Source organism: Bos indicus, chromosome 9 (genome assembly GCF_029378745.1).
Source record: "Bos indicus isolate NIAB-ARS_2022 breed Sahiwal x Tharparkar chromosome 9, NIAB-ARS_B.indTharparkar_mat_pri_1.0, whole genome shotgun sequence".
Taxonomy (NCBI): domain Eukaryota; kingdom Metazoa; phylum Chordata; class Mammalia; order Artiodactyla; family Bovidae; genus Bos; species Bos indicus.
This window is the reverse complement of record NC_091768.1, coordinates 11,651,435-11,679,077: the sequence shown is the minus strand read 5'-3', so window position 1 is coordinate 11,679,077 and position 27,643 is coordinate 11,651,435. Positions and strand designations below refer to the sequence as shown.

At 39.6% G+C, this 27,643-nt stretch overlaps 1 protein-coding gene across 37 annotated transcripts in view; it reads right to left on the bottom strand.

Moving 5' to 3' along the window:
* The window catches only part of RIMS1 (regulating synaptic membrane exocytosis 1), a 606,383-nt gene that overhangs the window by 182,139 nt on the left and 396,601 nt on the right, over window positions 1–27,643 (bottom strand). For all 37 annotated transcript variants that reach the window (XM_070795691.1, XM_070795693.1, XM_070795713.1 and 34 more), the window contains one exon: window positions 118–185. In XM_070795691.1, the coding sequence (XP_070651792.1) occupies window positions 118–185 (68 nt within the window). The remainder of the gene's footprint in view (window positions 1–117; window positions 186–27,643) is intronic.

Below are 27,643 nucleotides of genomic sequence, written 5' to 3'. Positions count from 1 at the left end.
TTTCTTTCATAAGATATATAATGGAGCAGAATAAGGTTACTGTCTATCACATATCAGCAAAGGATGAACGGCCTACATCTTCCCGGAGCTCCCAAATCTCCCTCCCCGGATGCTCACCGAGCTAATAGGTGATGTTTCCCGGCTATGCCACGTGGCGGGATCCAGCCAGTAATAATCCAAGTCACCTGCACAGTAGGGAGAGAAGGAAAAGTGCAATGGCTTTGAAGTGGAGAAGGAATACCTTATGTGCAACTTCCTCAATCTATGAAGGGTTAATAAGTTTCATAATCTCGGGTGTGTGCATCTCAGATTGTACACATCTGCGCTGCACAGGTTGTGACCTGCACGCCCAGAATGAGTGGGTGCAACAATGCATATTGTCCTACGGGAGGGTTATCTTTCCTCTCATCCTAGAAACACATAAAAAGTATAGAAAGAATTAGGTTATCTCACGCACTGCCCCACAATGGACTACCCACGCCAAGACACAGACTGTCATGAGTGATACTGGCTAAAATTATATTCACTGCACTGAGATGAGTACTAAAATTTAGTGCCTCTTCTTCAACTCTTCTGAACTACATCGTTTTTCAAAATTATTCTCTAGTCTCTATAACTGGACACACAGTTTAAGGACATTTTTGAACAGTTTAAGGGCACATTCCAGAACACGTGTATACCCGTGGTGGATTCATGTAGATGTATGGCAAAACCAATACAGTATTGTAAAGTAATTAGCCTCCAATTAAAGTAAATACATTTATATTTTAAAAAAGAGTACATACAACTGACAGAATTCACTTTTACTAAATCATAAAAAAGACTTTAAAAATTCTAACTTTTTAAACATGAATTTATGAACATTTACTTTGGATTTTTTGGTTTAAAAATATAATGTGATAGAAAGCATTTGAGGAAAAAAAAAAGAAGAAGAAAAATCAACGCAAAGCAGCAGGGCTGTAAGTATCCGCATAGGAAGAAAGTCCAAATCGGGTAACCGTCTGAGAATTAATGACCTTTAACATTTTAAACATCAGGTTAAATCCATGAAAAATTTTCTCCTCATGGATGCTGAAAGAGAAAAATACTAGGAGAGTGAGTAAAGCATGCCAGTTAACAGTGAGATGTCCAACTCACTGTTAAGAAAATGTTAGGATGCTGCCTGTGAAGGTCATAAATAAAGGATTTTATGTAGATGACAGGCATGACAAACATAATAAGCATGATAGAAGAAATATGACAGAAACGGAAAAACAGTTTAAAATGTGTAGGCACAAAAACTGCATGCATTTCAGTTTTTTAGTAGCTGCCTCTTTTCCTTTTACATAACGTGTTAGGAATGTGGGAGAGTGTTATACATACTATAATAAACACTTAATGTTTTTCAAATACGGCATGTAAATAACTAGCGATATATTCTATGAAGCCGTATTCTGTTAAAATTTACTCCACATGGAGTCTATATCCCTCCCCAAATCACAGACTTTAAAAGCTGTACATGAATTTGTGACTATAGATCTCAAATATTCTTCTGGACGGGCTTAGGGAATGGAATATAAGGAAAGCTGTAAAAGAAATATTTTTTTCTCCTTTATTTTTACTGTTTGTGAAACTTCATATTTTAAAGTTTAAATATATTTCACTAAAGCTGTTTCATCTTTAATATTATGACACCATTCCTCTTGAAAAACTATCTACAATAAAAATAAAATTAAAATTTCTACTAAGCAGTAACTTCAAATATTCAAAGGATTATTTCAATTCATAAAGCTTTCTCCCTAAAATTTCACATACCAAGTAATAAGGCTGATCACTTCTCAAATTCTGATTCACTCTGAAATACTGTGACAAATTAATAGACTTACTGAGATATGCTTGGGGCTTAAAGAAAAAAAAAAATTAGTCATTAAGTTGGAAGCTGCTTTGAGAAGTCTTTAAGGATGCAGAAATGACAAAAATCCTCACTATTTTAAAGGCTTTAGGGAAACAGTTCATTGCATCCTTCAGGAATTGATTGAGATCTTAGAAACTAGAATCCTTGGGCCCTTCTCTGTCTCTTCCTCCAAATCCTTGTATGGACTTAAACATTGTTTCACTCACCTTTTCCTGAGCAAATCTGGATATTTGTATCTAGTGAATGTCGGTTGTGCAAAAAGCGCTCCTTATATGCAAAGAGTCAAAAGCTAATGTATCTGGTATAATTCAGTAATGACACTGAATACACTTTATTATGAAAAGACTGCTTTCAGGCAATGGTTTTCTATCAGGTATAAACTGTGTAGGGAAATCATCATAATAAAGAGTCTAATTTAATTGGCTTAACCTCAGATACACAGATGACACCACCCTTATGGAAGAAAGCGAAGAAGAACTAAAGAGCCTCTTGATGAAAGTGAAAGAGGAGAGTGAGAAAGTTGGCTTAAAACTCAACATTCAGAAAACTAAGATCATGGCATCTGGTCCCATCACTTCATGGCAAATACATTGGGAAACAATGGAAACAGTGAGAGTCTTTACTTTTTTAGGCTTCAGGTGACTGCAGCCATGAAATTAAAAGATGCTTGTTCCTTGGAAGAAAAGTTATGACCAACCTAGACAGCATATTAAAAAGCAGAGACATTACTTTGCCAACAAAGGCCCATCTAGTCAAAGCTATGGTTTTTCCAGTGGTCATGTATGGATGTGAGAGTTGGACTATAAAGAAAGCTGAGTGCTGAAGAATCGATGCTTTTGAACTGTGGTGTTGGAGAAGGCTCTTGAGAGTCCTTTGGACTGCAAGGAGATCCAACCAGCCCATCCTAAAGGAAATCAGTCCTGAATATTCATTGGAAGGACTGATGCTGAAGCTGAAACTCCATACTTTGGCCACCTGATGCGAAGAACTGACTCACTGGAAAAGACCCTGATGCTAGGAAAGATTGAAGGTGGGAGGGAAAGGGGACAACAGAGGATGAGATGGTTGGATGGCATCACCGACTGGATGGACATGAATTTGAGTAAACTCCGGGAGTTGGTGATGGACAGGGAGGCCTGGCATACTGTGGTCCATGGGGTCACAAAGAATCGGACCTGACTGGGCGACTAAACTGAACTGAACAGGAACACATGCATGTATGTGCATATGTATGTATATATGTTTTTCCAGGCCATTCAAGTGTGTGGCCAGCACATTAATGCTCATTTGGATGGAATAGATTTTGCAGTTTGGAAACTCTGCTTTTAAATTCTGGCAAGTGACTAAAAATGACTAATTAACATAAATCTAAAAAGCACATTAAGTACTGCAGTATACACTAACAGTTGCGTATATTTTAGTACACGAATATACTTCCCTCACATTCCGAACGTTTTAACAGCTTTCTTAGCATGAATTTCATCATCACACATTAAAATACAACAGTTTTGCTTAAACATTTATAAAAAATATATTATAAAATCTAAATATGCTGTTTTAAACTATATGTCCTTCATCTTTCCGTGCATTATGAAGCTGTAAACGTGTCATTGACTTTTAAGCACTCTAATTTGTCTTTATAAGACATTTATCTATTATTAGTAAAAGTAACACTCAACAAACCTCCCTCCTAAAATATTCAGACTAGAATTTCATTAATATAAAACATTTTTCTTAATTAAATTTCCTAATAGGTGATTAAAGATATTGACTGCCAGTGGCATAACCACAAAATGATAAATTCATGGCATTTGCTTATGGAATTGATGCAAAAGCATCCTGGTTTTAATGTTCAATGTAACTGTAAAGGAGTACATTTAGTATTATCATTAATTTAGATCCAGGAAATAGATACTTCAGTCTACAGAAATGACTGAAGTTCATAAATATCCATGTTCAATGAAGTGTTATAATTTGATTAATTTTTGTGAAAACATTAAAAGCAGAGTTTTATCCTGTCCCTTGTTGAAAAAGCAGGTTAATTAAACTTCATAAGTAAGCACACAGGTTTCACTGCACAAAAAAAAGTCAGCTAGTGACTGTAAGGAGAACAAACCAGTCAATCCTAAAAGATATTGGTCCTGAATATTCACTGGAAGGACTTATGCTGATGCTGAAGCTGAAGCTCCAATATTTTGGCCACCCGATGTGAAGAACTGACTCATTAGAAAAGACCCTGATGCTGGGAAGATTGAAAGCAGATTGAGAAGGGAATGACAGAGGATGAGACGGTTGGTTGGCATCACTGATTTGATGGACATGAGTTTGAGCAAACTCCGGGAATTGGTGATGGACAGGGAAGCCTGGCGTGCTGCAGTCCATGGGGTCACAGAGTAGGAACACGAACTGAGCGACTGAACTGAGTGACATATGGGCTTCCCTAGTGGCTCAGTTGGTAAAGAATCTGCCTACAGTGCAGGAGACCTGGTTCAATCCCTGGCTTGGGAAGATGCCCTGGAGGAGGGCATGACAACCCACTCCAATATTCTTGCCTGGAGAATCCCCATGGACAGAGGAGCCTGGCGAGCTACAGTCCATGGGGTCACACAGAGTCAGACATGACTGAGTGACTAAGCATAGCACAGCACAGTGATATATGAGCTTTTTGAAAAGAGATCTTGCTTTTCCTAAACCCAGGTTATTATGGCAAGAGTATGTAACAGTGCATGAACATACATGTCTATGATTTAAATATTTGTATCTTGTGATAGCTAATTTCAAAGCACAAGAGATTTCAATAAGACCAATCAAAGGCAATGAACAAAAACACTTTCTAAATAATACATATGGATGGGTGCATGTGTATGAATATACTAAAACTGTAAGGAGAAAACCATACATAACTTCACACATTAAATATCTACTTAAAAACTCACATAACAAATATACTTGATCAAGCTGAAGGTCTAACTAATGTTCAAGTAGCAAAGGAAAGAGTATCAACATCAAACCCCTGAAGCATTAGAAAATGTGGACTTCTCCATCACCAGAAGACATAGATGATGTATTTTTAACATCATTATAATGGGTGATAATAAAAGAGGGGACTAAATCAATTACAAGATAGACTCACAGAAAGTCTGAACAATATATATCCATAATTTTGCGACTTATTATCTCAAAATAAATGGATTGTTCTTCCTACATAGAACAGATTGTACCATTCAAAACCATTATAAAAATCATGGGCCAAAATCAGAAGAACAAGTCTTCCCAGAGGTTTCATACACTTCTTTAAATTTTTCCTCTTTTTTGTTTACACTCTATGGCAAGGTATGTGTGGAGACTCAATGAAACTATTAATAGATGAATCCTAATGTACTTTATTATAGCACAGCACTAGGCAAATTAAAATATGTCTTAATATCTTAATTAAAATTAAATTTAATTAATTTAAATAATTAATATTATTTCTTTAATTTTAAAATATGTTACATTTATTATATATCTATACACAGTGTATACATAAAAGCCAACTCAGTTATAAGAATATTTTAATTTGAGACAAAGCAAGGTATTTTTAATACTATGTACCATGATCAGCATGTAAGTTAATAAATATTGCTAAATTGCTATTGTTATGATATAATAGAGGCTTGTATCCATTTTATTGATTTTAATACATTACAAGGACATTCTTTTCATAAATAGGAAATAAACTATGAAGTCTAAGAATGGAGGAAAAAACTTAACTTCTGATTGATATAACAAAAATGCGTGAAATAGTTTCCTTATGTTTTTAGAAGGTTCTATGCCAATAACCTCAGATATGCAAGATGACACTACCCTTATGGCAGAAAGTGAAGAGGAACTAAAAAGCCTCTTGATGAAAGTGAAAGAGGAGAGTGAAAAAGTTGGCTTAAAGCTCAACATTCAGAAAACTAACATCATGGCATCTGGTCCCATCAGTTGATGGCAGATAGATGAGGAAACAGTGGAAACAGTGTCAGACTTTATTTTTTGGGGCTCCAAAATCACTGCAGATGGTGATTGCAGCCATGAAATTAAAAGACACTTACTCCTTGGAAGGAAAGTTATGACCAACCTAGATAGCATATTCAAAAGCAGAGATATTACTTTGTCAACAAAGGTCCGTCTAGTCAAGGCTATGGTTTTTCCAGTAGTCATGTATGTGTGTGAGAGTTGGACTGCGAAGAAAGCTGAGTGCTGAAGAATTGATGCTTTTGAACTGTGGTGCTGGAGAAGATTCTTGAGAGTCCCTTGGACTGCAAGGAGATCCAACCAGTCCATTCTGAAGGAGACCAGCCCTGGGATTTCTTTGGAAGGAATGATGCTAAAGCTGAAACTCCAGTACTTTGGCCACCTCATGAGAAGAGTTGACTCATTGGAAAAGACTCTGATGCTGGGAGGGATTGGGGGCAGGAGGAGAAGGGGACGACAGAGGATGAGATGGCTGGATGGCATCACTGACTCAATGGACATGAGTTTGAGTGAACACCGGGAGTTGGTGATGGACAGGGAGGCCTAGAGTGCTGCGATTCATGGGGTCGCAAAGAGTTGGACACGACTGAGCGACTGAACTGAACTGATGCCTTCCAGGGGCAAGTGTGTTCACTCTCACTCTAAGTTATATACAATAATGGAGCTATCTGTGCAGTCACTCAGTAAAAATGTGTTATACAACAGAGTGCCAGAAAACCTAATCTCACCTCAGGTACTTTAACAATCCAGGAGAAGAAACAAATATTACTTAAAGACACTTAAAATCTAGGCATTAAAATTAAATTGGAACATGTCCTTATTAACTTTACTGATTAACCAAATAATCTGTGAAAAAATAGAGAATTTCTGCACAGATGCAAAATCAGCAAACTGTCATTCATGACTGGAATCCTGATAGTCTAAGCTCCTAGTAGAGTAAAAGTATCAGCCCACAAACGCTTTCTGGTGACTTCATTCAAATCCCACCATGTCCACTGCACAATCTGATGGCAAATTTTGTGTAATTAAGTAGCAAATGTATGTCCCTTGAATGCAAGGCCTGAGGCATGGCTGGAGGCATCTCTAAACTGTTGGTCTTTAGCAGAAATCTCTTCAGTAATTCTAAGTAACTAAATTGTCTGGTGCTGGCCCAAGACACACACAGAAACTGTCAGTCTTGGAAGAATTATATTCAGTCAGTTCAGTTCACTCCCTCAGTCATGTCCAACTCTTTGCAACACCTGTCCATTGACAGCAGGCCTCCCTGTCCTTCACCAGTATCCAGAGCTTGCTGAAACTCATGTCCACTGAGTCGGTGATGCCATCAACCATCTCATCCTCCATCGTCCCCTTTTCCTCCTGCCCCTAATCCCTCCCAGCATCAGTCTTTTCCAGTGAGTCAACTCTTCGCATGAGGTGGCCAAAGTACTGGAGTTTCATCTTTAGCATCATTCCTTCCAAAGAAATTCCAGGGCTGATCTTCAGAATGGACTGGTTGGATCTCCTTGCAGTCCAAGGGACTCTTAAGAGTCTTCTCCAACACCACAGTTCAAAAGCATCAATTCTTCGGTGCTCAGCTTTCTTCACAGTTCAACTCTCACATCCATACATGACTACTGGAAAAACCATAGCTTTGACTAGACAGACCTTCATTGGCAAAGCAATGTCTCTGCTTTTTAATATGCTCTATAGGTTGGTCATAGCTTTTCCTCCAAGAAGCAAATGTCTTTTAATTTCATGATTGCAGTCACCATCAGCAGTGATTTTGGAGCCCAAGAAAATAAAGTCTGATGCTGTTTCCATTGTTTTCTCATCTGTTTGCCATGAAGTGATTGGCCTGGATACCATGATCCTAGTTTTGAAATGCTGAGTTATAAGTCAGCTTTTTCACTCTCCTCTTTCATGTTCATCAAAGGCTCTTTAGTTCCTCTTCACTTTCTGACATAAAGGTATCATTTGAGTATCTGAGGTTATTGATATTTCTCCTAATCTTGATTCTAACTTCTGCTTCAACCAACCCAGCATTTCGCAAATGTACTCTGCATATGGGCTAAAAAAGCAGGGTGACAATATACAGCCTTGATGTACTCCTTTCCCAATTTGGAACCAGGCTATTGTTCCATGTCCAGTTCTAACTGTTCCTTCTTCAACTGAATACAGATTTCTCAGGAAACAGGTAAGGTGGTCTGGTATTCCCATCTCTTGAAGAATTTTCAACAGTTTGTTGTGATCTACACACTCCAGTACTCTTGCCTGGAAAATCCCATGGATGGAGGAGCCTGGTAGGCTGCAGTCCATGGGGTCGCTAAGAGTCGGATACGACTGAGGGACTTCACTTTCACTTTTCACTTTCATGCATTGGAGAAGGAAATGGCAACCCACTCCAGTGTTCTTTCCTGGAGAATCCCAGGGACGGGGGAGCCTGGTGGGCTGCCGTCTATGGGGTCGCACAGAGTCAGACACGACTGAAGTGACTTAGCAGCAGCACACAGTCATTCAGAAACCTAAGATCATGGCATCCTATCCCATCAACTCATGGCAAACAGATGGGGAAACAATGGAGACAGCGTCATACTTTATTTTGGGGGGCTTCAAATTTACTGCAGATGGTGACTGCAGCTATGAAATTAAGATGCTTGCTCGCTGGAAGAAAAGCTATGACTAATATAGACAGCATATTAAAAAGGAGAGACATTAATTGGCAAACAAATGTCCATCTAGTCAAAGCTATGGTTTTTCCAGTAGTCAGGTACAGATGTTAAGAGCTGGACTATAAAGAAAGCTGAGCCCCAAAGAACGGATGCTTTTGAACTATGGTGCTGGAAAAGATTGAGAGTCTTTGGACTGCAAGGAGATCCAACCAGTCATTCCTAAAGGAAATCATTCCTGTTTATTCATTGGAAGGACTGATGCTGAAGCTGAAACTCCAATACTTTGGCCACCTGATGCAATGAACTGACTTACTGAAAAAGACCCTGATGCTGGGAAAGACTGAAGGAGGGAAGAGAAAGGGACGACAGATGATGAGATGGTTGGATGGGATCACCGACTTGATGGACATGAGTTTGAGTAAGCTCCAGGAGTTGGTAATGGACAGGAAAGCCTGGCATGGTGTGGTCCATGGGATCACAAAGAGTCAGACACAACTAAGCGACTGAACTGAACTAAACACAGTCAAGGCTTTGGAGTCATCAATAAAGCAGATGTTTTTCTGGAACTCTCTTGCCTTTTCTACGATCCATTGGATGTTGGCAATTTGATCTCTGGTTCCGCTGCCTTTTCTAAATCCATTGTGAATATCTGGAAGTTATCAGTTCACATACTTTTGAAACCTGGCTTGGCGAATTTTGAGCATTACTTTGCTAGTGTGTGCTGCTGCTGCTAAGTCACTTCAGTCGTGTCCGACTCTGTGCGACCCCATAGATGGCAGCCCACCAGGCTCCCCCGTCCCTGGGATTCTCCAGGCAAGAACACTGGAGTGGGTTGCCATTTCCTTCTCCAATGCATGAAAGTGAAAAGTCAAAGTGAAGTCGCTCAGTCGTGTCCGACTCTTAGCGACCCCATGGACTGCAGCCCACTGGGCTCCTCCATCCATAGGATTTTCCAGGCAAGAGTACTGGAGTGGGGTGCCATTGCCTTCTCCGTTGCTAGTGTGTGAGGTGAGCGCAAAGGTGCAGTAGTTTGAAAATTCTTTGGCATTGTCCTTCTTTGGGACTGGAATGAAAAGTGATCATTTCCAGTCCTGTGGCCACTGCTGAGTTTTCCAAATTTGCTGGCATATTAAGTGAATCAGTTTCATAGCATCTTCTTAAGGATTTGACATAGCTCAACTGGATTCCATCACCTTGACTAGCTTTGTTCATAGTGATGCTTCCTAAGGCCCACGTGACTTTGAATTCTACGATGTCTGGCTCTAGGTGAGTGATCACACCATTGTGGTTATCTGGGTCATGAAAGTCTTTTTTTATGGTTCTTCTGTGTATTCTTTCCACCTCTTAATATTTTCTGCTTCTGTTGGTTCCATACCATTTATGTCCTTTATTGTGCCCATCTTTACATGAATGTTCCCTTGGTATCTCTAGTTTTCTTGAGGGGATCTCTAGTCTTCCCCATTCATTTGTTTTCCTCTATTTCTTTGCATTTATCACTGAGGAAGGCTTTCTTATCTCTCCTTGCTATTCTTTGGAACTCTGCATTCACGTCTTTCCTTTTATCCTTTGTCTTTAGCTTCTCTTCTTTCTCAGCTATTTGTAAGGCCTACTCAGAAAACCATTTTGCGTTTTTGCATTTCTTTTTCATGGTGATGGTCTTGATCATTGTCTCCTGTACAAAGTCATGAACCACCATCCATAGTTCTTCAGACACTCTGTCTATCAGATCTAATCCCTTGAATCTACTTGTTACTTTGACTGCAAAATCATTATGGATTTGACTTAGTTTATATCTGAATGAAGAAGGCAATGGCAATCCACTCCAGTACTCTTGTCTAGAACATCCCATGGACGGAGGAGCCTGGTAAGGGTCGCGAAGAGTTGGACACGACTGAGTGACTTCACTTTCACTTTTAACTTTCATGCATTGGAGAAGGAAATGGCAACCCACTGCAGTGTTCTTGCCTGGAGAATCCTAGGGACGGAGGAGCCTGGTGGGCTGCCGTCTATGAGGTCTCCCAGAGTCGGACACAACTGAAGTGACTTCACAGCAGCAGCAGCAGCATACCTGAATGGTTTACTGGTTTTCCCTACTTTCTTCAATTTAAGTCTGAATTTTGGAATTTTTAGATTATGATCTGAGCCACAGTGAGCTCCTGATCTTGTTTTTGCTGACTATATAGAGCTTCTCCATCTTTGGCTGCAAAGAATATAATCAATCTGATTTCAGTATTGACCATCTGATGATGTCCATGTGTAGAGTGGTCTTTTGTGTTGTTGGAAGAGGGTGTTTGCTATGATCAGTGTGTTCTCTTGGCAAAACTCTGTTAGTCTTTGCCCCGACTCATTTTATTCTCCAAGGCCAAACTTGCCTGTTGTTCCAGAATCTCTTGACTTCCTACTTTTGCATTCCAGTTCCCTATAATTAAAAGGACATCTTTTTTGAGTGCTAGTTCTAGAAGGTCTTGTACATCTTCATAGAATCATTCAACTTCAGCTTCTTCAGCATTACTTGTTAGGGCATAGACTTGGATTGCTGTGATATTCAATGGTTTGGCTTGGAAATGAACAGAGATCATTGTATCATTTTTGAGATCGCATCCAAGTACTGTGTTTTGGGCTCTTCTATTGACTATGATGGCTACTCCATTTCTTCTAAGGGATTCTTGCCCACAGTAGTAAATATAATGATCATCTGAATTAAATTCACCCATTCCCATCCATTTTAGTTCACTGATTTCTAAAATGCTGATGTTCACTATTGCCATCTCCTGTTCGATGACTTCTAATTTGCCTTGATGCATGGACCTAACATTCCAGGTTCCTATGAAATATTGTTCTTTACAGCATCAGACTTTACTTTCATCATCAGTCACATCACCAGCTGAGCATTGTTTTTGCTTTGGCTGTGTCTGTTCATTCTTTCTGGAGCTATCTCTGCACTCTTCTCCAGTAGCATATTGTGTACTTCCCAACCTGGGGAGTTCATCTTTCAGTGTCATATCTTTTTGCCTTTTCATACTGTTCACGGGGTTCTGAAAGCAAGAGTACTAAAGTGGTTTGCCATTCCTTTCTCCAGTGGACCACATTTTGTCAGAACTCTCCACCATGACCCATCTGTCTTCAGTGGCCCTACAGAGCATGGCTTATGGTTTTATTGAGTTAGACAAGGCAGTGGTCCATGTGATCAGACTGGTTAGTTTTCTGTGATTGTGATTTTCATTCTGTCCACCCTCTTATGGATAAGGATAAGAGGCTTATGGAAGCTTCTGGATGGGAGAGACTGACTTTGGGGGAAACTGGGTCTTCTGATGGGAGGGGACATGATCAGTAAATCTTTAATCCAAGTTTTTGTTGATGGGCAGGGCTTTGTTCCCTCCCTGTTGTTTGTCCAGAGACCAAACTATGGTGGAGGTAATGAAGGTAATTTAGGTCTGACCTTAATCCGTTAAGATTATACAGTGGAGTGACAAATAAATTCAAGGGATTAGATCTGATAGACACAGTGCCTAAAGAACAGTGTACAGAGGTTCCTGACATTGTACAGGAGGCAGTGATTAAGACCATCTCCATGAAAAAGAAATGCAAAAGGCAAAATGGTTGTCTAAGGAGGCCTTACAAATAGCTGAGAAAAGAAGAGAAACTAAAGGCAAAGGAGAAGAGGAAATATATACCCATTTGAATGCAGAGCTCCAAAGAATAGCAAGGAGAGATAAGAAAGCCTTCCTCAGTGATCAATGCAAAGAAATAGAGGAAAACAATAGAATGGGAAAGACTAGAGATCCCTTCAAGAAAACAAGAGTCACCAAGGGAACATTTCATGCAAAGAAGGGCACAATAAAGGATAGAAATGGTATGGACCCAAAAGAAGCAGAAAACATTAAGAGGTGGCAAGAATACTCAGAAGAACTATACAAAAAAGACCTTTATGACCCAGATAACCACAATGGTGTGATCGCTCACCTAGAGCCAGACATCATGGAATGTGAAGTCAAGTGGGCCCTAGGAAGCATCACTACAAAAAAAACTAGTGGAGGTAATGTAATTCTAGTTGAGCTATTTGAAATCCTAAAAGATGATGCTGTTAAAGTGCTGCACTGAATATGCCAGCAAATTTGAAGAACTCAGCAGTGACCACAGGACTGGAAAAGGTCAGTTTTCATTCCAATCCCAAAGAAAAGCAATGCCAAAGAATGTTCAAACTACTGCATAATTGCACTCATCTCACATGCTAGCAAAGAAATGCTCAAAATTCTCCAAGACAGGCTTCAGCGGTACGTGAATGGAGAACTTCCAGATGTTCAAGCTGGTTTTAGAAAAGGCAGAGGAACCAGAGATCAAATTGACAACATTCCTTGGATCACAGAAAACGCAAGAGAGTTCCAGAAAAATATCTGCTCCTGTCTTACTGACTATGCCAAAGCCTTTGACTGTGTGGATCACAACAAACTGTGGAAAATTCTTAAAGAGATAGGACTACCAGACCACCTGATCTGCCTCCTGAGAAATCTGTATGCAGGTCAAGAAGCAACAGTTAGAACTGGACATGAACAACAGACTGGTTCCAAATCAGGAAAGGAGTACATCAGTGCTGTATAATGTTACCCTGCTTATTTAACTTTTCTGCAGAGTACATCATGAGAAATGCCAGGCTGGATGAAGCACAAGCTAGAAACAAGATTGCCGAGAAAAATATCAAAAAACTCAGATATGCAGATCACATCACCCTTACGGCAGAAAGCAAAGTAGAACTAAAGAGCCAGTTGATGAAAGTAAGAGAGGAGAGGGAAAAAGTTGGCTTAAAACTCAATATTCAGAAAATGAATATCATGGTAGCTGGTTCCATTACTTTGTGGCAAATAGATAGGGAAACAATGGAAACAGTGTGAGACTTTATTTTTGGGGGCTCCAAAATAACTGCAGATGGTGACTGCTGCCATGAAATGAAAAGATGCTTACTTCTTGGAAGAAGATCTATGCTTGGAAGAAACTATGACCAACCTAGACAGCATATTAAAAAGCAGAGACATTACTTTGACAACAAAGTCTGTCTAGTCAAAGCTATGGTTTTTCCAGTATTCACGTATGGATGTGAGAGTTGGACAGTAAAGAAAGCTGAGTGCCAAAGAAAATGATGCTTTTGAACTGTAGTGTTGGAGAAGACTCTTGAGAGTCCTTTGGACTGCAGAGACCCAACCAGTCAATCCTAAAGGAAATCAGTCCTGAATATTCATTGGAATGACTGATGCTAAAGCTGAAACTACAATATTTTGCCTATCTGATGCGAAGAACTGACTCATTGAAAAGACCCTGATGCTGGGGAAGATTGAAGGTGGGAGGAGAAAGGGATGACAGAGGCTAAGATGCTTGGATGGCATCACCAACTTGATGGGCATGAGTTTGAGTAAGCTCCAGGAGTTGGTGATAGACAGGGAAGCCTATTGTGCTGCAGTCCCTGGACTGCAAGTAGTTGGAGATGACTGAGTGACTGAAATGAAATGAACTGAATGAAGGTAAATGCAACCTCCTTCAAAAGGTCCTTTGCAGGCACTGCAGCACTCAGTGTCCCAGACCCTCCAGCAAGCCACTGCTGACCCACGCCTCCGCCAGAGACTACTGGACACTCACAGGCAAGTCCGAGTCAATCCCTTGAGGGGTCACTGCTCCTTTCTACTGAGTCCTGATGGGCACAAGGTTTTGTTTGTGCCCTCCAAGAGTCTGTTTCCCCAGTCCTGTGGAAGTTCTGTAATCAAACCCCACTTATCTGCAAAGTCAAATTCCTTGTTAAATTCTCAGTCCCTTTGCCAGATCCTCAGGTTGGGAAATCTGTTGTGGGTCCTGGAACTTTCTAAACAGTGTGAGAACTTCTTTGGTTTAATTGTTCTGCAGTTTGTGGGTCGTCTGCTTGGTGGCTCTATGGAGGGCTTATTGGTGACCTCCTCCAAGAGGGATTATGCCACAGGCTGTGTGACCCAGATAGCTGCATCCAGAGTCCCTGCCCCTGTGGCAGTCCACTACTGACCTGTACCTCCACAGGAGACTCAAACACAGGTCTGGCTCAGTCTCTGTGGGGTCTCTGGGTCCTGGTATGCACAAGGTTTTGTTTGAGCCCTCCAAGTGTCTCTGGTGACTATAGGGTTTGATTCTAAAGATGATTTTGCCCCTCCTACCATCTTGCTGGGGCTTCTCTATTGCCCTTTAACGTGGGGTATCGTTTTTTTGTGGGATCCAACATTCTCCTATCAATGGTTGTTCATAGACAATATTGTATATGTTGTTGTTCATCGACAATAGTGCATATGTTGACAATATCGATGGGAATTCTCTGGTGGTCCAGTGGTTAGGACTCTGTGCGTCCACTGCAGGGGACCAAGGTTTCCATCCCTGGTCAGAGAACTAAGATCCTGCATGCCTCCATTCAGTGCCTGGGCTGTTCCAACACTGTCAGGGATCCATCTATCACTGGGGGGCACACTTCCTCCCCAGGGTCCTGCCCTCAGCTGGCTGAAAGCAGACACATACTTGCCATTTGCCAGGAGACACACCCCCTCCCCATGAGCATTACATTATCTCCAGCTTTTAGGGATTCAATAAAAGGGTCTGTTTTCCAAATGTACCTTAGCAATTTCACTTTCAAAATCCCCATTTGTTGACAATGTGCTCTTCTTCTATCACAGAACCAACAATACCACCATCTCTCTGTCTTTGATGTATAAATTTGGCAGTTCAAGTAAATTCAGCAACTATCAGTTGCTAAGTTAATGAGGTGTCAAAGATGCTTGCATTCAGAGATTATTTATATTAAATAGAACCTACAGAGGTGAACTACCTCTAGGGAAAGGTGAAATATATGTTTCAGGGCCTGTAATGCTGTCTCTGTGGTTTACAATCTCAAGCACAGGAAGGAAGGCTGGTAGCCAATTTGGGAAAGGAGAATTTGTAAGCCTTTTTGGTGGAGGTGGTACTTTTCTCAATACATGTGTCATTTGGTGAGTCTGAGAGCTAATTTTGGGTATGTCAACCCGACCATGAGAGATTTCTACAAAGTGGTGATGTGTAACTGCGAATGAGCATTTCTGGCTGAGCACTGAGTTCCCTTCACTTTGTAAATACTAACTCTTATGACATCTCAGCACTCTTTCCAGGGTAGGATGAGACAATGAATGTGAAATTCTGTAATAAACTGTAGAGCATCCCAAATATGCAAGTGGTCATTAGAGTGTAAAAATACACACTGAAAAGTATTTCCCATCATAATACTGATAAATATTTTTGTCGATTCGAACATTATATAATTTTGTTTTTCTGATCTACAGTTTACCTTTTTAAATCATGACAAATCAAATAATCTCCCTGAATTTTAATTTCTGTTAGCAGTATCATCTTACCTAATACTTAAAATTATGCTGTTTCTATAAAACATACAAAAAAACAAGATGTGATATAAAAAAAGCATAGCACTCGAAGCTGGAGACTTGGGACTCTCACCCTAACTCTACTATATCAAGTGCACCAACTTAATAATATCCCTTCATTCCTATAATCCTTGACTGAAAAGGAGGAAGATGCCACTTCCTCACGAAATTTCCACGAGGTTTAAATGAGATCTGCCAGTTTTGTACAGTGTCAAGGATTTTAGAAACAGGTTTTATTGTCTAATTATACAGTTGAGAATAGGAATATGAAGTCATGGTGTGAAGAGATCAGATTGATGCTGAAAGTGCAGCCACAGCTAAAATTCATGCAGTATCAGTAATCTTTTCAAAGGATGAGTTGAAATGGGCTTAGAAAAATGTTAAGTGATTTTGTTTATAAAAATTATTAACTGGCCTGCTATGAAACAGACACCCAAGTGCTCAGAAGGAAGGAATAGTTCTTTAACTCTGACTGCTAAAAGGTGAGAAAAGCAGCCACCATGTACAGAAACTGGGGCAGGAATCTTCCTGTTAATCTCTGCAAAGCTAGCAGGAGCCAGGGAATGAGACAGTAGTTACTTTTTCTGGGAGGTTTTTCATACACCAACATGTATACTGATTAACCCAATCCCAAATATGTGAAGGAATTAATTTGACCAGATTGCTTAATATATTTTTAGTCTAATGATAAGCATTTTGTCATTTTTCTTTATAAGATCACATTTTCATGTGGAAAAATGAAACACTTTTTGGTATATAAGTCACATACTTGTGACTGAAATCTTCCGTATCTTGAAACAAGGAGGTTATTTTATCCCTTTATATGTTTTTTTCTGATAATTCAAAGATATCCCTGAAATTACTTTTTGAAACTAGCCTGTATTATGGTCTTAAAATTATGTGGTACAGATACAAGTTATGGGATATATTTCAATATTTATATTATAATAGTTATAAGATTCTTAACTTTCTAATATTCCTTTTTTTTAGCTTACATTCCAAACAAAACAATCTAAATCATAACAAGATGGATGGTCTTAATGAAAACCACTGTAAATTTAAATCTGTAACTGGGTTCACTCAGAATGATGGGGTTGTGGCAAAGCACAGAAAATTTTGTTTTACTTTAAATGGGCTAAAAGACAGAGAGGAATACATGAAAAGTTATTACGCACAGTAAATATGAGTCATTTTATTTTTCCTAGCTTTAAAAGTTATATAAAAGTGTATTTTTGAGACTATGTAAAGTTTCAGGGTTCAGAACTACTCCTACAACTGTGATGTCCATACCCTTACTGCCATGTGGATCTGATGTCACAGATCTTCAAAGAAGTAAGTAAAGTACAATTTCTAAAAGTTCTAAACAACCACAGCAACAGAAAACACACACACACACACACACACGCACACACACACACATCTGTGCTTTTAGAATAATAAAATAAGGATGTTTATATAGTCTTTAGGAAATCTACGGCAGACTGTATATATTGCCCATATTATATAACAATAAAAAATGGGTCTAAAAACAGGTCTGAGGTGACTGATGATGGGAAGAGGATGTCCACGTAGAATAGTTTAGAGAAGGCTTCACGACTGAGCCATTGCCTTCCCAGAATCTACACATACAAAGAACAATGTTTTGCCCTGAGGAGCAGATCCCCAAATTTACAATCACAGGGACTCTGCTCCCTTTCTCCCAGCACAAGGACCTTTCATAATCGACTTGGGCACTCTTCCTATAGGAGGTAGGGTGTCCCTGCCACTCCCAACTGACCAGGCTTCCTCTGTGACACTGAGCACTCCATTCACGGGCAGACCGGCTGTCACGTGCAAAGTCTCGGAAAAGCCAGCCAGGAAACCCTGTGGAAGAAACCAGGGTTTATTTGTTTTCATGGTCTGGGGACTGGGTGTTACCCACAGGTTTCAGTAGCTGTAGTGCTGGGTGATGACCTAGCAGAGATTCTGGATACAAACATCTCTGATCAAGGAAAACTCTAGTCTTTATCCAGATCTCATGCCCAGGCAACACTAGCAAAACAGTATTAACCGCAATGATCCTGACTGTCGATCAATTTCCACCTGCCTTTACATCCCAAAGACACAAAAAGGAAAAATAGGGAGATCAATGAAGACCAATACACTCTCCTGGTTTTAATGATATAAATAACAAGAATAATACTCAAATGACAAAGATGAATTTTAAGGTTATACAGATCAAAACAGAAGTTCTTATGAGGGACTGATACAGCTTACCTCTTATAAATACACTGTGAAACTATAAAAGAGTAGAAAATAAATTCACCCTAGCAAACATTTTGCAATAAAAACATGTTTTAAAACCAGAATTCCCTCCTGCCAAGTAAGTTATCATAAATACTGTTTCTTTTTTTCTTTTCTTGTTAATTTGTCATTTTTTTATTCTGGGTATGGAAGCAAATGATTTATAGATCTACTAAAGGAGATTGTTTTAAGTTGGGAATTCCTTGACCGGCAATGGGAAATCAACAGGCAAAGCAATCTGGAGAACACTTTACACCTCCACATTATTCTAGAGAAAACTGCTAAGTACTCATATTCATACACCTTCAAAATTATAGCCATCAGAAACCAGACTGCAAAACACCCCAAGGTCACTGGCCTAGATCGCCACCACAGTGCCAAAACAGTCAAGCTGTTCACAGGCACAACCTCTCAACTGGGCTCCCACTCCAGGTGGTAGGAGGAGGCAATGCAAGTATCAAAGCAAAAACAAACCAAAGGAACGAGGCATCCTCAAACCACACGTGCACAGGCCACACACTGCTAGTCACACAGACATCTCAGTTCAGGTGATCAGAGATTAACCTACTGACACAGGAAAGGAATTCTCTCCTAGAGGCCCCGAACATTTAAGGTTTGGATAGATGAAACCAAAGTTACAATTCCAATACAATCATTTCAAAATACATCCTTCTTAGATTAAACCTTCCTACCAAAGCTTGTTACTTGGAAACATCAGGATAGCTTGCTGGCCTTCAAAGTGTTCAGCATGGTTTCTTGGCTGCTCATGGGTGCTGTCTTGGGAAGGACGGGCTTCCGCTGGTTATTTAAACCCAGGACTCCTCAGTCATCCAGCTACACTGACCTACCCAGGCACAGCTCAGGGGGGATTCTGGAACACCCTATCCCTGGATATTTCTGACATGTTTAACTCAAAGCAGTAACGCAGAGCAAGGTCTTGGTGAGGGAGATGCAATGAATGCATTTAGCTGTTCTAAAATCCAGCTTGGCATTAACCCAGACCACAGCCATGCACCTCGACTGCACGCCATCCCCAGTCTGCCCCACTGTTCTGCTATGCTGTCCTTCAGCATGTTATATATTACACAGATTATCACACAGATCACACTGCTGCCGCTACTGACTGTCTTCTCCAGGAAACTGTATAGAGGAGCCATCTTTATGGAGTCTGTGTCAGGACCATCAGTGAGCACTTGAGCAAACACTTTGTTTTCATGTTATGGATGCTGTCCATTTTTAACTAATGATATTTTTCTCAAAGCACATGTGTTAAGATGTTTATGGTTAAATCTACAACTAAATGCCTACCTTGATTCTCCCTTCCCAATCTTTTTCACACATTTTTCACTGATTCCATATGGCTGTATTTTTACATTTTAGTGAAAATGTTAAGTCTCTTTGGTATAAAGGTAGACTGTATAGTGGGAATAAAATAAAAATGAATATACATAGAATAATATTTATTATATTAACTGTAAACCCTGCTTTTGTTAAAATATAGATTTTTCCATCTATCAATCTCAAAATGTCCTTGCTTCCATGAGAAATAACTAAGATGCAACTGATATACAGATGTTAGCTTATCCGGAGCTTAAACCAAAGCATTCAGTAAATAGCAAATTACTGTACTTTACTTGGGAATCTTGCCAAAGAATGGAAAGCAAGCAAAAAAAGATTCTCATCTGACAACCAGTATCACAAATCTGAGCTCCTAGATTGTACTCTTTTAAAAATCCAGCAGGCTTCACTCATAACTTTATGGTCACAATCATATGACAGTTTTCTCTGACATTCAACCCCACAGGATCACTGAAGATGCACATTGTAAGCCAGCAAGGAGTTGCTACAAACACATTGACAACAATGAGAATTCTAAGAGAACAGGAATGGGAAACTTTAAAAAAAAAAAAGCACAAAACCAAGTCAAACAAGTTGGCAAGGCTTTACCTGCCCTCAACACTTCAAAACTGTGAGTCGCTATGAAAAAACAACCATACTACCAGGGAACAAAATAAATGAAAGGTAAGACAATATCCATTAGGCAACAATTATTACTTTATGACATATAAACTTTTATGAAAAGAAGATGAAACCCTCTTCCCCCCTTTCCTGATTTAAAACAAAAGAGAGTAAGTTGCAATTCTGATGAAAAGTATCTGACTTAAAATTATAAAAAAGGAATAGCATCAATAACAAGGTGGCTGGTAAATATTAAGCATATTGTTAAACTCAGCAATCCAGGGGTTGGAGGCTACATTTTCACAATTTCAAAATTATCACTCATCAATACTATGAACAACAGAAACATGTAGTAACTGCTTATCAAATACTGCTTTAAATTTACCATGTATTAAAGAGTCATGCACTATAAATATTATTTATTTTCTCCCTTTGAATGCTGTATTTTGACATTTTGTGAATGCAATTAAAAAACACGAGAAAAAGATGGTTAATTGCTTTTTGCATAATGTCCTACACACAAAGTGGCTGAACTGTCTTCTAAAGATGCTCAACAAAAGTGATGTCTCTCAAGTAAGAACAAAGTGAAGCAAACAAAACTGCCTTTTCTCAGTACACTTAAGTTCAGTTGCTCATTTGAGTCTGACTCTTTGGAACCCCATGGACTGAAGCACACCAGGCCTCCCTGTCCATCACCAACTCCTGGAGTTTATTCAAACTTATGCCCATTGAGTCAGTGATGCCATCCAACCATCTCATCCTCTGTTGTCCCCTTCTCCTCCTGCCTTCAATCTTTCCCAGAATCAGGGTCTTTTCCAGTGAGTCAGTTCTTCACACAGGTGGCCAAAGTATTAGAGCCTTGGCTTCAGCATCAGTCCTTCCAATGAATAGTCAGGATTGATTTCCTTTAGGATGGACTGGTTGGATCTCCTTGCAGTTCAAGGGACTCTCAAGAGTCTTTTCCAACAACACAGTTCAAAAGCATCAATTCTTTGGTGCTCAGCTTTCTTTATAGTCCAACTCTCACATCCATATATGACCACTGGAAAAATCATAGCTTTGACTAGATGGACCTTTGTTGGTAAAGCAATGTCTCTGCTTTTTAATACTCTGTCTAGGTTGGTCATAGCTTTACTTCCAAGGAACAAGCTTGTTTAAATTTCATGGCTGCAGTCACCATCTGCAGTGATTTTGGAGCCCCGGCAAAAAATAAAGTCTCGCACTGTTTCCATTGTTTCCCCATCTATTTGCCATGAAGTGATGGGACCAGATGCCATGATCTTAGTTTTCTGAATGTTGAGTTTTAAGCCAACTTTTTCCCTCTCCTCTTTCATTTTCATCGAGGCTCTTTAGTTCTTCTTTGCTTTCTGCCATAAGTGTGGTGTCATCTGCATATCTGAGGTTATTGATATTTCTCCTGGCAATCTTGATTCCAGCTTGTGCTTCGTTCAGCCTGGCATTTAGCATGATGTACTCTGCTTAGAAGTTAAATAAGCAGGGTGAGAATATACAGCCTTGATGTACTCCTTGCCCGATTTGGAACCAGTCTGTTGTTCCATGTCCAGTTTTAACTTATTGAGCTGCATACAGATTTCTCAGGACACAGGTAAAGTGGTCTGGTATTCCCATCTCTTTAAGAATTTTCCACAGTTTATTGTGATCCATACAGATAAAAGCTTTGACGTAGTCGATAAAGCAAAAGTAGATTTTTTTTTCTGGAACTCTCTTGCTTTTTCAATGACCCAGCGGATGCTGGCAATTTGATCTCTGGTTCCTCCGCCTTTTCTAAATCCAGCTTGAACATCTGGAAGTTCATGGTTCACGTACTGATGATGCCTGGCTTGAAGGATTTTGAGCACTACTTTGCTAGCATGTGAGATGAGTGTTAATTGTGTGGTACTTTGAACATTCTTTGGCATTGCCTTTCTTTGGGATTGGAATGAAAACTGACCTTTTCCACTCCTGTGGTCACTGCTGATTTTCCAGATTTGCTGGAGTATTGAGTGAAGCACTTTTGCAGCATCATCTTTAGGATCTGAAATGGCTCAGCAAAGTTCCATTACTTCCATTAGCTTTGTTCATAGTGATGCTTCCTAAGGCCCACTTGACTGCACATTCCAGGATGTCTGGCTCTAGGCGAGTGATCACACCATCGTGATTATCTGGGTCATGAAGGTCTTTTTTTTTGTACAGTTATTCTGTGTATTCTTGCCACCTCTTCTTAATATCTTCTGCTTCTGTTAGGTCCATACCATTTCTGTCCTTAATTGAGCCCATCTTTGCATGAAATGTTCCCTTGGTATCTCTAATTTTCTTGAAGAGATCTCTAGTCTTCCCCATTCTATTCTTTTCCTCTACTCTTTGTATTGATTGCTGAGGAAGGCTTTCTTATCTCTCCTCGATATTCTTTGGAACTCTGAATTCAAACGGTTATATCTTTCCTTTTCTCCTTTGCCTTTAACTTCTCTTTTCTCAGCCATTTATAAGGCCTTGTTAAACAACCATTTTGCCTTTTTGCACTTCTTTTTCTTGGGGACTGATTTCCTTTTCTTGAGGACTGATTATGCAACAGAATTAAATTATAAAATAAACAGACATTTGTTGAAAAAAAAGCTGAAACTGAATAATGTGAGCACTGTTACGAAAAATTTTCAGTGACATTAAGTCTGAAATTTGAAATTACCTTTTAACTCCTTCATAAAACGAATAAATTGAATGTCATTTCAATAATGTTAAAAGTAATACTTTTTACATGTAATTTCTATATCAAACTTTATAAATCCATAAAAAAAACCTTTATGTAATTTCTCCCAATAACTATGAGCACATTTGCTGCTACTGCTAAGTCGCTTCAGTCATGTCCGACTCTGTGCGACCCCATAGCCAGCAGCCCATCAGGCTCCACTCTCCCTGGCATTCTCCAGGCAAGAACACTGGAGCAGGTTGCCATTTCCTTCTCCAATGCATGAAAGTGAAAAGTGAAAGTGAAGTCGCTCAGTTGTGTCCAACTCTTAGCGACCCCATGGACTGCAGCCCACCAGGCTCCTCCATCCACGGGATTTTCCAGGCAAGAGTACTGGAGTGGGGTGCCATTGCATTCTCCAATGAGCACATTTAAGATTGCTCAAATAACTTCAATGATCTTAACTACATAAGATCATTATACTGCACTTGATTTTATATAAAGAAACTTAAATTTCAGTTAAGATATCTTAATGATCACAGCAAAAATGAGCTGGAGAAGTGGATATAACCTATGAGAAATAACTAATTATTATAGTGATTATAATATTAATGGTTCCAATGTTATTAAAAACAAGAGCTTGACTTAAAATTTCCCTAAATATACAGACTTTTATTTTATATATATTTTAAATCAAATTAAAGTCTAATCTCCATTTTAAAATGAGTCAGTAACATCTCTTAAGTTCAAGCTCATATTCTTTCTACCTGGCAAGACTCTAAGTGTAGTATACACTTTTAGGTATAAGCAGCTTATTATTCATATTTCAAATATATTTTTAAAGAACTTGGATTAAAATAATTGTTGCAACTGCATTCTAATAACTAAATACTTATTTTTCAAATGAGAAACTCTATATTATTCTTGCTTGTCTAGTTTGCATTTTCTCCTGCGGAAAAGGGTCAAAACATTCAAAGACAACATATTGCTCGCCTTTATAATTTCACTTTTTATGAAGAATTTCAACAGCTCTGCTTGTTTTCTAAAGTGATGCACTAATAGTTTTGACAACAAAAAATTACACACTTCTTTGAACCTGCTACCATCTTTGGTTGGGGTAACTGTCACTGTATCGCATTTTAGTGCAAACGTCCAGATGGGCTGTTACTTCAATGCACAGAAATGTGCCCACTGCCATTGACCTCCGTCAAAGCAACCAGGGCTGGTAGAGACCAAAGACAGTGTGTTCTGTACAACGAACACAGCGGAGACAATTTCAAGCAAACACTCCAAAGAGGGATCCTTCTCAGGACAAAACATGGGTATCCCACCAACCTCTAGGGGTCTTTCAGAATAAACTGGGGTTTTTTGAGGCTTTTGTTTTGTGCTCGATTGTTCTATCACTTTCCTGCCTTCACTGAAGAGCTCCGACTGCAGCAAAATCTAATAGACTAAGGCCAATCTTGCACAGAGATTTCTAAAACTATGTGTCTCCACCCAGAACAATGCTGGCCTTTAAGTCAGGGTATCACAGCATTTGGTCAAAGAGACCTACTGTCAGGAAAAACCTGGTCTCTGTCAAGCTGTTCTGAACAGAAACAAGCCCTGTCCAGACCTCCAGGTTCAGGGAAATAAGGCTGGCATGCTGGTTATATTTGGGTTTTCAGTCATTTCTAATCCATTTACTTATATCAAGGTATCTAATCGTTTATTCTTGTTCACAGAATTCAGCTTGGGATGGATTTTTTTCACTATGACCTGCAATAACATAACTCATAAAAACATCAAATGGAAATTAAGATTTTTTTTTGGTTTTTGTTTGTTTGTTTGTTTTTAAGTAAGAGCTGGTTAGATAGCACCATTGACTCAATGGACATGAATCTAAGCAAATTCTGAGAGATGCTGAAGGACAGGGAAGCCTGACATACTGCAGTCCATGGGGTCGCAAAGAGTTGGACACAACTTAGCAACTGAACAACAAATCCTGAAGCAGGTCTTCCCAGGTGAGGCCTGGGGTCTGGGCTCCAACAAGCCAAGGTCTCTGATTATCCTAGTTAGCACCCAGGGGCGGGGACCTCCTCTGTTCCCCTATGAAGGAGCTTGGTTTTATCTACTAACTTCAGAATGGGAAACAGGTTACCTTCAAGTTGGCAGACTTTCTCTACCACTGAATGTCAAGTCTCTTGCAAGTCTCTTGTTTCTGTGACCTTTAGGGCAAGGTTTATAACCTGGGGCTTCCCTGATGGCTCAGATAGGAAAGAATCTGCCTGCAATGCAGAAGACCTGGGTTGGATCCCTGGGTTGGGAAGATCCCCTGGAGAAGGGCATGGCAACCCACTCCAGTATTATTGCCCAGAGAATCCTTATGGACAGAGAAACCTGGCAGGCTATAGTCCATGGAGTTGCAGAGTCCTAAGAACAGCACAGCATTATAACCTGGGATATGTGAGCTGAGCCTTTGGACATGGTCTCTGATTAGACTCCGGGGTTCAATACACTCCTTGAGATTGCATGTAAAATTTTGTGTGTGTGAGTAAGTGCTCCATTTCCTCAAATTCTATAAAGGGTCCATGATCTTTACCCAAATTAACAGCAAAGGAGTGACGAGTCTGGATGAAGGTGACTCAGCCTGGGATCTGCTCTACTACCCAGGTGCCTCACCTCAAGCTCCTCTCCCACAGGGCCCCAGCCTCAGTGAGAGGTTTTCATTAAGACCCCCATTTAAGCTAGACATTCAGGAAATCCAGAAACCATACTTAGGGAAAATGAGCTTTGTAGTTACATATAGAGAGCAAAGAAATTAACATCAGAAAGCACATTCGTGTGCTCTCAAGACTCATAAAGCACATTTTCAAGAGCCTTTCGTATCGATAGGCAAGAGAAATACTATATACAGACGTGCTATTCCTCTCTGATCTCCCTGATGAGCATCTTCATTTCAATGACATTTGCTAAATGCGAAAATACAGAATAAATAATAAACTTTATATAATTTAAATGTTATTAGAAATTATAATTTTGAAATAAAAGTAAAACTTCAAGTGAATAAATATTATTCTAATTTGGACCTGCTTAAACATTAAGAACAAGTATCAAGGGCTAAGCATTCCCTGGAGAGAAAAAAAGAAAGAAAAACACTGTCAGAAACTATTAGTAAGTCTAAAATATACAACAGATGTTACACTGCTGAAAACGTATTTGATAGAACATACATTTTATTACTATCAATATGCCCCCTTTTACTGAAGTCAGCTTTAAAATTTGTTCAATGTTTAGAGTTTGTCAACATTTCTCTCTCAAATCTTTAAAACTTACATAATACATATAAAACTTCCTCTGAAACAACCTATCTAAATTAAGTGGGCATCCAAAATTCTTCCTTGCACTTCTGCAACAAATTGACCAATTCATTATATGGTTACAACAGTTCCCTTCTTTAATGACCAAAGATGGACTGCCTGAAGCAGGCTGTCCAAGACCTAAACCCATTTCATTAGCCTGCAATTTACAAGCCAGATAATAAATACTGTAGCAGTCTCCTTAATTCAGTTCAGTTCAGCTGCTCAGTCATGTCCGACTCTGCAACCCCATGAATCACAGCACACCAGGCCTCCCTGTCCGTCACCAACTCCCGGAGTTTACCCAAACTCATGTCCATTGAGTCGATGATGCGATCTAACCGTCGATGATGCCATCCAACCATCTCATCCTCTGTTGTCCCCTTCTCCTGCCCTCAATCTTTCCCAGCATCAGGGTTTTCTCAAATGAGTCAGCTCTTTGCATCAGGTGGCCAAAATACTGGAGTTTCAGCTTCAACATCAGTCCTTCCAATGAACACCCAGGACTGATTTCCTTTAGGATGAACTGGTTGGATCTCCTTGCAGTCCAAGGGACTCTCAAGAGTCTTCTCCAACACCACAGTTCAAAAGCATCAATTCTTGGGCACTCAGCTTTCTTTATAGGCCCAACTCTCACAATCCATATATGACTACTGGAAAAAACATAGCCTTGACTAGACGGACCTTTGTTGACAAAGTAATGTCTCTGCTTCTTAATATGATGTCTAGGTTGATCATAACTTTCCTTCCAAAGGAGTAACTGTCTTTTAATTTTATGGCTGCAATCACCATCTGCAGTGATTCTGGAGCCCCCCCAAAATAAAGTCAGCCATTGTTTCCACTATTTCCCCATCTATTTGCCATGAAGTGATGGGACTGGATGCCATGATCTTAGTTTTCTGAATGTTGAGCTTTAAGCCAACTTTTTCACTATCCTCTTTCACTTTCGTCAAGAGGCTTTTTATTATTAAAATTACTAATTCTTCCATTGATTCCTCTATGTTGTAACTTGACATAGTTCTTCCTAATCTCCCTGGCCTTGGAAAATTGAGAACAGAAATCATTTATTTCATTTATTAAAAGTTTCTGTGGATTACCTGGAGAGGTACAGGGAAGAATATAAAGAATATATACTTGAAGTTCACTCAGATTTTTATCTTTCTTTTGCAAATGCCTTTCTCCAAACCTCTGACAGTGCTCTCAGGAATATTCCCAGGTAGTCCTTGAAAATGAGCACACCACTTTCTCCTGAAGAGCTTTCCAACCACAGGCAATGACTAACAGCACCATGTAAAGTCAGAAAGTCAGAAAACAGCTGAGGGGACCCCCTTCCACCCAATGGAGAGTCACTTTCCTAACAAAGCCACTTCCCTCCATGCATGTCTCACACAAGATGGGCTCCCTGGAGCTGGGCAGAG